The sequence below is a fragment of the Leopardus geoffroyi genome, chromosome D1, assembly GCF_018350155.1.
Source record: "Leopardus geoffroyi isolate Oge1 chromosome D1, O.geoffroyi_Oge1_pat1.0, whole genome shotgun sequence".
NCBI classification, from domain to species: Eukaryota; Metazoa; Chordata; class Mammalia; order Carnivora; family Felidae; genus Leopardus; species Leopardus geoffroyi.
Genome location: NC_059329.1, coordinates 101,183,271 through 101,196,497, shown reverse-complemented (window position 1 = coordinate 101,196,497; position 13,227 = coordinate 101,183,271). Strand labels below are relative to the sequence as shown.

Sequence of the window (13,227 nt, the reverse complement as noted above, 5' to 3'; positions counted from 1 at the left end):
CATCTCCCCAGTCTGTGATTCTACAGCTGTGTAAACCTATCTCCACCATTGGAAACATTAAAACGACAAACAAACAACACACACGAGGGGCTTCATCTTCGTACAAAAGAATCACTTAGGCTGATTTGACCGGAAGTGCAATAATGGTATCAGGTAGAGAGTGTGAGTGGTGGAAGGCCACATACTTGTAAACACAGCTTCTTCACCTCTTTTTCTGCCTTCAGAATTTAACAGGCACTTCTCAGAAATGGTTATACAACTTCATTAGGACTCAGGTGAATAAAATGTAAGTCTTCAAGGCTGGACTTTGGCCCACCAGAAGAATGGCCAAAATGAAAATGATTCACGATATGAGCATCAAGCACTTGTGTGGATGCGGAACCACCGTGACTCTTACACGTTGACAGCAGGGATCAGAAGTGATGCACAACTCTGAAAAACTGTGGGGCAGTGTCTCTTACAGCGGGCCCCAAACATTGGGATGCCACACAACAAACAGAATGAATAAACTATCACCAGAGGCAATGGCATAAGGGAATCTTGTATACATAACATTGGGTGTAAGAATCTAGACATACAAGCTTACAAACTGAACGATTTTAGTTCAGCATACTTTTTAAAAGACATACTAACCTGCCATATTGGACGTCAATTTGTGTTTCGTTTCATGGTCTCTGAAAGGCTGTTATGTTCATGTTTTCGTCTAGATTATGTGTGCAGGATGTTTTTATTTCTCAAAAGTCACTAGTAGTTTTTAAAATAATACACATTGGGGCGCCTGGGTGGCTCAGTCGGTTGAGCGTCCGACTTCGACTCAGGTCACGATCTCGCTGTCTGTGAGTTCAAGCCCCGCATCGGGCTCTGTGCTGACAGCTCAGAGCCTGGAGCCTGCTTTGGATTCTGTGTCTCCCTCTCTCTCTGCCCCTCCTCCGCTCATGCTCTGTCTCTCTCTCTCTGTCAAAAATAAATAAACATTAAAAAATTAAAAAAAAAATAAAATAATACACATATACAACTTTAAAATTAATTCTAAAAAGATACGCAGTTATTATCCGGTTGTAGAAAACTGCAAATTTTTTTGAACCCTAGCAGTTTATTTTATACAGTATTTTCAAGATACTTCTGTAAAATTAACAAAGAATGCAACTTTTAGAAAATATTTCATTAAATAATTATCCCATATGTTGCTGAAAATGAGTTGTTTGCTTATAGAATATAGATGTTAGCAACCCACAGCTCCTGGTTTTCTTGTTTCCTCCAGCAGGAAGACTTAGTTTTCCTTGGTACCAGTATCATGCACAGAAATTATTCATAATGGCCCATGACTCGGGCCAGAAAACTATTATCTGAAGGAAGGAGTTCATAAGTAGACAGTTTCTATGTAGTGTGATGCTTAGGGGTGACTGTGGCACCAAAGGAATTGTTTAGTTACAGATTATTTTCTCACTTGTCTTTCTATGACATCCTAAACTTTACCTTCAGTCTTTCCCTTCATAATTCTAGAAAGCCATTCTCTCTTAACAAACAAATTCCTTCGGGAATTAATTTATATTTTTCAATTTTGTGCAGTATATTGCCACGCATGCTCCCCACCTAAAGGGGACTGGGATTAGACTACACAGTCCGGAGGGACGGCCATGTTTATGAAGTTCAAGCTTGGCACCCGTATGAACAGAATGTAGCCTGAGGAGATCTGACCTCCCTGCAGACAGGGAAGCACCTGCCAGGAAAATGAGCATGGAGAGGACTCAGAAGAGGTGACTGAGGGTGGCTCCACGTCAACCTCCAAATATGCATCAGAGATATAGAGAACAGTAGTAAAGTGCCCACGTAACACAAATGCGTCATTTTCTTGAGTTCATCGGATGGCAAGTTATTGGCAATTCCTTAGGTGATTTAAGATTTGTGTCAACAACACGTCCCAGAGGAGTACATTTGGTGTTTCAGTATTGGAAATATCACGCAAAGAGTAGCAATACGTTCAGAAGAAGCATTAACAATTGTCACTAGAATCACTTTTCCAAAAATTAAAAACACACTGATTTTATTGAATTTTTGCCTCAAAAGTAGTCTGGCTTTATGGAAAGCAAGGGGAAACTCCATAACAACAAATAAAACAAGTAAAAAATAGTCATAAGAGCCAAACCTATGTTTCTGTTTCCTCCGGGTGAGGTTTCAGAAGAAATATGAAACTACCTGAAGCCCCGACACGTACAATCTGGTAGATGCCATGCACATCTTGCTTTTTTTGTCTGCTTACACAAATTTTGGACTTGCAGATTGTGTGGCCATCAAATTAGCGATGTTAAGACTCAAGAAATACAGGTGATACATATGATTATTTTACATTTTATGGAATATCAATTAGCAGTGGTCGTTTAAAAAACACATCCGACCTATGCTCGTATGTGTACAGCAATGATTTGTTCACACATGATAAAATGTTGTTCAATCACAATACAGAGATTATCCACCAAAGCTACCATGTTATATAAGTTCCAGAGTAACCAATTTCTTTCTTTCTTATTTGCTTCCTGCAATTGTGCAATGAAGCCACCTGCCACATCACTTTCTCTTCACATCAATGCTAATAATGATCAAGTACCCAGCTAATATAAATAAACCAGATAACCTCCAACCTAGTAACCCTCCTGCTGTCAATCATCTGTCGTTGGATCCTACCTTGGTGGATAATTGAGACTTTAATGGTCTCTCAGCTCTCTCAGAAAGCTAGAAGTCTGTGCACCATTAATTTGTACATTTTCAAGGGTCACTTTAACATAAAGACACTACAGCATTCTGTAAGAGTACTTAAGAGAGTTATCCTTAAGATAGCTTTGTTTCATTGCATTATATTGAAAAACCTATAGTGAGCAAACCCTATGGATTCAATGAAATTTAATGACTATGGGACTATAGAAGTTTACTTATTCCCTCTGGGTTTCAATTTCTTTTTTAAAAATTTTTGTAATGTTTATTTATCTTTGAGAGACAGAGAGACAGAGCACTAGAGGGGTAGGGGCAGAGAGAGAGGGAGACACAGAATCCAAAGCAGTTTCCAGGTTCTGAGCTGTCAGCACAGAGCCTGACGTGGGGGTCAAACTCTGCAGCCGTGAGATCATGACCTGAGCTGAAGTTGGACACTTAACTGACTAAGCCACCCAGGTGCCCCAATTTCTGTGTCATATTATAAGTTGTTAAAGACAACCGGGGATACTTATTAATATATGAAATATATCATACTATGCATTGATAACTAAACAATATAAATCTGACTAAGGTAAAAAGGAAAAAATGCCTTTGAATAAATTAATGTCCATTAATAGAAAGAAATGCGTTGCCTCTATTCATAATACTTTTGTTATATATAATGTATGTTCTGATGCCATTTTTGCTTAAAAATTACATATCCAATAATATAGACAATGAAATCTACTTTTCCCTGGGCAGTGAGATTATGGCAGGTTTTTCTGTTTGTTTATTTTTTTGTTTGGCTATTTTTACAACAACTTTTACTTTATGAATATTTTTATGGAAGAGTGTCTGTAGATGTGTGTAAATGTATATATGTATAATGTGTACGCATACACATTATAATGTATAAATGTGAGCAGGTATTTGTTTGTAAATTATGGAATTAAACAAAATGCTTCTATGAAGCGTAGTAAACTTGAAATAAGGAATTCTCATTGACTGGAGTCATTTTACTCTTGCTAATTAAGTAGACCATTGAGGAGTAAGAATAGAGAGGAGCAAAAGGAACTTTTTTTAGAAGTCTGTATTTTTCAGTCACGCAGCCTATATGAAATATCAGATGATAAATGATGTCATTTTTTTAAGTGACTTATTCCTTAGAGGCCAAGTGTTCAACACCCAGGGACCAGAGACAGAGATGACTATATAATCTGGCTCATTCAGGAGACCATGCTTGCTGAACCTCCTGCAGACAGAGCTGTGTACAACAGAGTCAGTAATTCTGGGGAAGGTATTGATATATATATATATATATATATTTTTTTTTTTTTAATTTATACTTTAGATTTGTTTAGCTTTTTGCCTTTTTCAACTGAAAGCATGTGATAAAACCAAAGGAGAATATGAAATATTTTAACTTTAATTACTTGGATCAATGTATCTTAAATGCATAAATACACAGATAGCAAGGGCGACAATAAAATGGGAGCGTGGACTCTCAAGCTAGTTGGACATTTTTTTATTATTTTAAGTCTCTTACTGTCACATTGTATATTTAAAAATATATATCCGTTGTTAAAGGAAGACAATTTTAACTGATACGTCCACAGGGACAGGTATTCAAAGGAGGTGAGGCCAACAGTTTGGAAATATGCACATTGAACACTAGATCATTATTCAGATATTCATTTTCTGTCTTTCATCTCCATTATTCTTATGTCCTCATGGAATAGAAGAGGTCACTTATACTGCACAAACATCATTCGTTGGGTAAAATACAACTGTGGACATTTGGGAGGACACAGATTTCTGCTGGCCTCCCAAAGACCACCAACTTTTTTTTTTAATGTTTATTTATTATTATTATTCAGAGACAGAACGTCAGAAGGGCAGAGAGGCAGAGAGAGAGGGGAACACGGAATCTGAGGCAGGCTCCAGGCTCTGAGCTGTCAGCACAGAGCCCGACCCTGGGCTCGAACCCATGAACCGCGAGATCATGACCTGAGTTGAAGGCAGACGCTTAACCGACTGAGCCACCCAGGCACCCCACCACCAACTTTTTTAAAGCAAAGAGAGGCAGATTTCAGAGATATTCTGTGCAAGAGCATTCAGTGAAAACAATAAAATAATATTACACTTTCTAGAAAATTAGGTTGTGGGTGCAATTCAGAAATGAGTCTATCTGAGGTTAGAGACTGTGAATTTATGAGTACTTTTACCATGTGACTTATGCATCTGATCTGTTGGTGAATAGATCTTGTTGATTATAGTAAATTAAGGCAGATGGACTCACACACTAAACCATTTTCCCTTTCTTGCTGCCCTGTCCCTGTAATCAGTGTCCAGCATCCCTACAATTTGGTCCCCCAAATTCTTCCTACTCTCTCCTGAGCAAGAGCAACTGTCTGAGGAGAGCGTGGTTAGCCTCAGCATACTTCTGTCTATCCATTCTGCCGTAGCGCTCATGGAGACCCTTCCACCGTATTGTCCAGCAACCACCATCTGCCTTGCTCCAGTGGGTCCTGGAACAAACTTATCTCTACCTCTTGTTTATTGAGACTGGATAGAACATAGAATTAATGGCGTTGTGGGAGAACGTCATATCCAGGAAACTACCAGACCTCTGTCCACTCCACTTTCTTGGATGATGAGGCAAAACAAAGGAATATATTCATCACCTGCACCTCTTACTTAATTATGCTTCTCTATTACAGGATATAACTTATGTTGGCAAAATTTAACAAAAACAGCTACCTTATGAGAATACCTGGATTATTGTGAGAATTATTGCCTCAAACTACGAGGATATTGTTTCCAATCTATAAGCTAGACATAGCAAAAGTTATCATAAAAACTACCTAGGTGGTGTGGAAATAGCATGATTTAATTTGGATGAAAAGTGTGCTACAAATTCTGTACAGTGCTGTTGAAATGCAGGCAATATTATTATCACTATCATGTAATCGATTGGTATGGGTATGTATATATTTCCAGGATAGTCTGTTTAACCTAAACAGTCCCGGCACTGCTCATCTCTTTTCCTGAATACAGAAAAATAGAAAGGACCAGCAGTTTAACTACTAAGATAATAGAATGATGTTAATCGTGGTTCCATTTCCTTCTTTCACAACCAGGGATTCCCAGATCTCAGCGATGGCTGTTGACAACTGCTCTGTGATGACGGACTTCATACTCCTAGGACTTACTGGAAGAAAAGATGTGCAGCAGGGGCTCTTTGTGTTCTTTCTGCTGGTTTATGCCATAACCATGATTGCCAATCTAGGGATGATCCTGCTGATCAAACTGGACTCCAGGCTCCACACACCCATGTATTATTTCCTGAGCAACCTGTCTTTCTGTGATGTCTGCTACTCCTCCACTGTCTCTCCCAAGATGCTGGCTGGCTTCTTATCTGAGCAAAAGAAGATTCCATACAACTCGTGTGCGATTCAGCTGTATTTTTTCGGGGCCTTCGCAGATGTGGAGTGTCTCATGTTGGCTGTCATGGCTTACGACCGGTATGCAGCCATCTGTAATCCACTTCTGTATACGATGGCCATGTCCAGGAGAATCTGCACCCAGCTCGTGGCCCTTGCCTACATCGTGGGATTTGTGGATTCGGCAATCCACACCGGTAGCACGTTTCGATTGGCCTTCTGCAATTCCAATATCATCAATCACTTTTTCTGTGACATCCCACCCTTGCTGTCCCTCTCGTCTTCGGATACATCTATAAACGAGATAGTGATGTTCACTTTCATTGGTTGTGTGGTGGGGTGCAGCGTCATCACCGTCCTCCTCTCCTACACCTACATCATAATGACCATCCTCAGAATGAACTCAGCGGAAGGGAGACGCAAAGCCTTTTCTACATGTGCCTCCCACTTGACCGCAGTGGCCATATTTCACGGCACACTCCTGTTCATGTATTTCCGACCCAGCTCCAGTTACTCTATGGACACGGACAAAATGGCCTCTGTGTTCTACACGGTCGTCATCCCAATGTTAAACCCACTGATCTACAGCTTACGGAATAAGGATGTGAAAGGTGCCCTGAAAAAAATAATCAGTACTTGAAGTTGGATTTTTCACCAAAAAGTATTTTTTAAAAGATTCTGACAGCTGAAGTTCAGATCCTTTGGCATAGATTCCTATAGTCTCACCAATACAACCTTCTAGATGTTTTCTGTCTTTTATCGTTGTACCTAAATTGAGTGTGGGGAGTCATTATTGATCTTAGCCTTCTTCTCAGACAAAGAAAGAGTAATACTAGCTTATTGCTGGTTTGCAAAAAGGATATTTTTATACCCGCTTTCTCTGTTCATGGGGGTGCCCCTGCGAACTACTCTCCTCATGTCGGTTAAACATAACTCCTTAAGATTATAGTATTTTGTAAGTGATGAGTTCAATAAACTTGCTCAGCCAGAGGGGAATGTCTGTGAGTTAAGTTGGGTTTGTTTGCACCCTTCCTGTGGACTGGTATCACCCTATAAATGTTCCATCATGGCGCTCACAAGTATTTCGGTAGTAAGTAAATATATAAGAATAAATTAAAAATATCCTGCCCCAGCTCAAAGTTCTGTGAATGCAATACCCTTTCCAGGATTGTTCACCAAGAGTTCTAATCTGTTATTTACAAGCTCAGCTCCAGATGCCATTTAAAACATTTATTAAATTAATGAATGAGTGTCCCCTGCAAAGCTGATGCAAGGAGACTTTGTAAATTCACACACACACACACACACACACACACACACACACTTACTTTGCTAATATTATTCTAGTATGTTCATCTTAGATTAAATCTTCAAAAACTTTTTTTTTTTTTTGGCCTAGGCTGAAATATCCATCAGGGATATGGATCATGGGATGTAAAAATCTTTTTTGGACCATCTGTTCCTCTTCATTCTGGCCTGGTTATTTCAGCAGACACCCCCAGAACCAGGTGCTCCAATTATATACCACACCTCCCAGTGCACATCAGCTTGTGCATTCCCCTTCCTCCCCTCACTCTGGAGAACAGAGCTGGTGTTGCTGACAACTTTACAGAAAATGCACAAATGACAGTTGGACAAGGACCTATACCTTGTCCAAAGGCCACGGAAAGAGGACTCCATCTTTCTTAATGTGTTCATAACATTATCGTAATAAATTTTTAAAAAAACTAAAATGCCTAATTGATACAGTTTAAGCTGAAAGTAAGATTTAATGACCTAATCATGTGTTCAATGAAAAAAAACAAACAAACAAACAACAAAGGGCGCAGTAAAATTTACATAGAATTATATTTGTAATAATTGATGATTTGGCTGTCTGTTTATCTGTGAAACAAATAAACACAGTTTTAATAATGGTCATTGCTGGTAGCTGGATGTCAGGTAATCTTATGTCCTTTGCCAAAAACCTAATTAATTGCATGTGTTGTTTACACTGCCGTCAATTAAGACTTAATCCACTTATGAAAAATGTAAGGAGTGTTGCTCAAGATTCATTTTATTTTGGGTTATTGTCAAGAAGGAATTACAGAGGCACCTTTTTCTGGTTCCAGGAGGAGAGGGCCATGGTTTTACAAGCTTTTTCATTTAAATCTCCTTCCTGTTTTATATATATTCATTCCTTTAGTGTATAAAATGGGCTGAGTGTATCTCAAAATATCATAAGCATTAAATAACACATTTAGAGGCGCCTGGGTGGCTCAGTCGGTTGGGCGTCCAACTTCCGCTCAGGTCATGATCTCAGGGTTCGGGAGTTCGGGCCCCTGTGGGCTCTGTGCTGACAGCTGAGAACCTGGAAGCTGTTTCTGATTCTGTGTCTCCCTCTCTCTCTGCCTCTTCCCCACTCATTCTCTGTCTTTTCTCTCAAAAATAAATAAAACATTAAAAAATCAAAAAAATATATAACACATTGAAAAGGTGAAATTATTAGCAGGTTATTAGTTTTGCATTCCTGACTGGATGGACTTTTAAGACAAATCAAAGTATTTCATTATCTATTGACCATTTCACTTTGCAATCTCAAATAATTTATTTGTTGTTTAGAATATGTCATATATCAGTACCTCTCCATCATTGTCCAAATTCCTTCCCATCACAACGTACTTTAGTGAAAAACATATTAAATATACTCCTATCTGTAAAAATTAAACTTATTCATGTCACATGAAATTAGATTCCCTGGCCAGCTTTCACATATGTGTGTCAGAATAAAAGAGATTTCTTTGTTCTTCTTTATGTTTTCATTTAAAGATGACTTTAATTGGGGCGCCTGGGTGGCGCAGTCGGTTAAGCGTCCGACTTCAGCCAGGTCATGATCTCGGGGTCCGTGAGTTTGAGCCCCGCATCAGGCTCTGGGCTGATGGCTCAGAGCCTGGAGCCTGTTTCCGATTCTGTGTCTCCCTCTCTCTCTGCCCCTCCCCTGTTCATGCTCTGTCTCTCTCTGTCCCAAAAATAAATAAACGTTGAAAAAAAAATTTTTTTTTTTAAATAAAAAAAAAAAAGATGACTTTAATTTAATAGCCTTTACACATGGACAGGAAATGAGGATTTTGTTTTTGTTTGTGTTTTATTTTCATTTTTTTAAAAAATGGTAAAGAGGAGACAGGTGTTAAGATAAGAACTGGAATTCAGAGTGAGACAGACCTGGTTCACATCTATATACTGTCATTTACTTGTCACCTGTGTGACCACAGATTATTAGTTTGTTACTCAGGTTCTTCATCTCCCTAACTTGGCTTTAATATTTACATGTATGTGGCTTTAATATTTATATGTTATATATGTGTATATAATACATATATGTGTATACCCATACATAGATAACATATAAACATAAAACATATAAACAGATACATATAAATATACATATAAAACATATACACATATTTATTTACAAATATACATATAAAACATATAAACATATTTATATGTTTATATAACATAAACCATATAAATATTAAAGCCACGTACATGTAAATATTAAAGCCACGTGCATGTAAATAAATATATATATAGACATAGATATTTTTATAACCAGGTATTTATCTATTGATCTGAGGATGATAGGGACTTTCTAAGATCATTCAGAGTCAACCAGCTCCCTCTCAGGAACTAAAACCTGGTGCCGAAAGAGAAGAAGGTATCATTCGTGGCATCCTATCATGAAATGGTGTCCGCAGGATCCATCTTTTTTCCCTTTAGGGCCTGCTCACCCAGTCATTCAGGCTCTAGTTGCACATCACAGCTGCAGGTCCTATTTGGAACTGTCTACCCAGCCACCTTGGGGCTTATTTTTCCTAATGTTGCCTTCACTCCTGAGCAAAGATTTCTTCATGACTACCCAGGCTGGCCACACTATGCCCATGTCCAGGCCAGATGCCTGAAACTATATTTCTGATCCAAGTCTCAAACCCCACATTGCCAAGAAACGAGCTTAGGTAATTAGTCCCAGAATACCCCATTTTGTGTTATGCTGCGTGGCCCCATCCCAAGGGCAAAGGATGAAATGGGACATTGTTGGAGGAGGTGGTGGAGAGAATGTGATCGCTGGTTGACCTGCGGTCTGAATCAGAGGCTCTTCACCCTTCCCTTGTCCTTGGAATATACATTCTGCCCTCTATTCCCACAGTTTGAACTCTTCCAAGGACATAGACCTAAAGATCAATGTGGTGTTGAGGGCCCTCAGATGGTTTACATGACTGAGCCTAGTTAAGGCTTCTGTATAAACTTTTAAGATCCTGGAGCACAGGAGTGGCAATCTACTCCTCTTGGGGCTGCCCAAGACAAGCCTTGTAAGTCAGTTCATTAAACATTCCAGCTAGCAGTCTGGAATGGTCTGCCTTTTTCTTCAGTCTCTCCCTACCCTCTGTGCGGGGGGGAGGACAGTTTATGAGGCAACATACACTTAATGACAAAAGAACCAATATGCATTTCCTGTGATGAACCTGTACACTGTGGTGAACATTGTCTGCTCAGTATTTAGGATGAAGTGTTTGTTTCTCATTGTGATCAAGCTTCCAGTCCATTCTTCCCTACTGACAGCCCACATTGCCCAGAGCCCTTCCTCACCACTGAGCTGTATGGACAAAAACCCTCTTGCAAAGATCCTTTCCACTGTAGTAAATGTAACTGTGATCCTTGTTTGTAACCCAGACTGTATTTTCACTGTCAGAAGGCTTTCCTGTCTAATTGACCCTCTCTCCCACTGTTCAAACTCACCTTGGGTTTAACACTTTTTTCAACTTTCTGCCACACTTTGTCTAAAAGCCAAGTTCCAGCAGCCCACCTAACTAAGACCTCACCATTTGTTGGCTTCCCCATCTCTGGCTCTCAGAGAATAGCCTCCCTCAGGAACTTCAGCTCTCTGCTTACCAGTCAAGAGATTTCAGACCATACATTCTCCAGGAAATAGTTTATGAGCCAGACGTTAACTTTGTGGATATTTGCAAATTGTTTTTCAATAAGCCACCATGCTTAACAATATCTTGAAACAGTCATGTGTGTTTATAGTAGCCCTCTGGAGAAGAAAAAAAAAATACTGCAAGAGAAATAGTTTCTGCCTATCCATAGGTGTATAATCTAAATAAAAAACAACCAATAGCAAATGTACTCATGTTGACTTCATGAACATTTACTCAGTATCTATATTGGGGAAAATGCTGTGATAAAGAGGCAAGGCATCAAATAAGGAACAATAATAAATCAGTAAGTCTAATAGAGGGATAAAACACACACAGACTGCTACAATGTCATATAGAAAATTCTGAGAGTCTCAAAGGAAGCACACTTAAGATTCTAATGAGGTTTATGATGTGATTTATCATCTGTAATTGAAGGAGATATCACAAAAAAATCATATAGGAGTTAAAATTTGGAGAAGATGTTTTTAGAGTGAATACAATTAGACAGCTAAGCTGCAATGCACACATTTACATGGGAATAAAAACTAATTGAAAAATAGTCTCAGTAAATTGGATTTAGTTTCTTTCAGAAAAAGAGGGTTGTGACATTTAATGGCTTATCCAATGTTGAGAATAATTGTTATAAAATTTAGGATTGGAGGAAAAAGGAGTAAGAATATGAAATATAGGATATTATGTGAAGGGTAAATCTACTCCTTGAATACATATTAAAAGTTTTAACTTTAAAATAATAAAGAGATAGACATAATACAAGTGATGTGACTGGGCCTGGCTCTGATGTTAGGCTCTGGCCTTATTTTGTAGTTGAGGCCTCATTACCCACAGATTTGGGAAACATCCATATCAAACTGACTTTCCCAACAGTGAGAACCAAAGGCCAAAGAACAGACATTGTTGAAAAAGTCATCAGGCTCAATTTCATTCTTTCTTAAGAAAGCAATTTTCGGCTGATCACTTTCCTAAAGGCATTTTTGACATCTTTGTTCCTCAGACTGTAAATTAAGGGATTCAACATAGGTATAATCAATGTATAGAACACAGAGGTCACTTTGTCAATATCCAGCGAATGACCAGCGCTGGGGCGCAAATAAATAAAAATGAGGGTACCATGGTAAATAGTGACCACAGTCAGATGGGAGGCACAAGTGGAGAACCCTTTTCTTCTTCCTTCAGCAGAACCTGTTTTAAGAATGGCTGCTATGATGCAGACATAAGAGAGAAGAACTGTTAGAAGACAGATAGCTTCCACTAAACCAGCAAAAACTACCAGAACAATGTCATGCATGTAAGTATCAGTGCAGGACAGAGAGAAGAGTGGGGAGATATCACAGAAGAAGTGGTTAATTTCTTTGGAGCAGAAAGACAGATGGAAGGTATTGGTAGTGTGAATAATTGAGCTCATGGTACCCCCCCAAAATGCTCCAATCACAAGCTGGCAGCAAAGCCTCTTGGACATAATAACAGTATAAAGCAGTGGGTTGCAGATGGCTATGTACCGGTCATAAGCCATGGCAGCCAAGAGGAAAGATTCTGTGTCAACCAAAGAACAGAAAAAATATAACTGTGCAGCACAGCCCTTGTAAGAAATGGTCTTTTTCTCGGAAACCAAGTCTGCAAGTAATTTGGGGGCAATGGTGGAGGAGTAGCATACATCTATGAAGGACAGTATGCAGAGGAAAAAGTACATAGGGGTGTGTAAATGGGAACTGGTCATGATTAATGACATCATCCCTAGGTTCCCCATTAAGGTAACAGAGTAGATAAAAAGGAACACAGCAAAAAGAACCCTCCAGAGTTCTGGATGCTCACTAAATCCCAAGAGAAAGAACTCAGTCTTCACAGTGAGGTTCTCCAATTCCATCCTCTGCAGTGCCCCGGACCTTTGCAGTTGTGGCACAAGTAATAATGATGACAATATTAATAACTTCAACATTCACTAAAAACAACAACAATAACAAAAAAAAAAACCAGACAGAACAAATAGAAGAGTTATTCTAAATCCACTGTTATCTAAATCCATGTCTTGATAACACATGGGCTTATCTACAGCTAGGGTAGGGTATATACATTTCAGATATCTATATATCTATATATCTATATCTGTATATATATATATG

General features: G+C 38.9%; 2 protein-coding genes across 2 annotated transcripts; one reads left to right on the top strand and one right to left on the bottom strand.

The window, feature by feature from the left end:
• The first annotated feature begins 5,847 nt into the window (after positions 1 to 5,847).
• Positions 5,848 to 6,771, top strand: LOC123602655 (olfactory receptor-like protein OLF2). The gene has a single exon (XM_045487116.1). The coding sequence runs from the start codon at positions 5,848 to 5,850 to the stop codon at positions 6,769 to 6,771; it is 924 nt and encodes a 307-aa protein (XP_045343072.1).
• Positions 6,772 to 12,038: 5,267 nt separating this feature from the next.
• LOC123602654 (olfactory receptor 5I1-like) lies at positions 12,039 to 12,992 on the bottom strand. The gene has a single exon (XM_045487114.1). The coding sequence runs from the start codon at positions 12,969 to 12,971 to the stop codon at positions 12,039 to 12,041; it is 933 nt and encodes a 310-aa protein (XP_045343070.1). The 5' UTR covers positions 12,972 to 12,992.
• Between the last annotated feature and the right edge of the window lie 235 nt (positions 12,993 to 13,227).

Excerpts from the sequence above, each read along its gene's own strand:
- LOC123602654 (XM_045487114.1), bottom strand. The coding sequence starts at position 12,971 with ATGGAATTGGAGAACCTCACTGTGAAGACTGAGTTCTTTCTCTTGGGA.
- LOC123602655 (XM_045487116.1), top strand. The coding sequence starts at position 5,848 with ATGGCTGTTGACAACTGCTCTGTGATGACGGACTTCATACTCCTAGGA.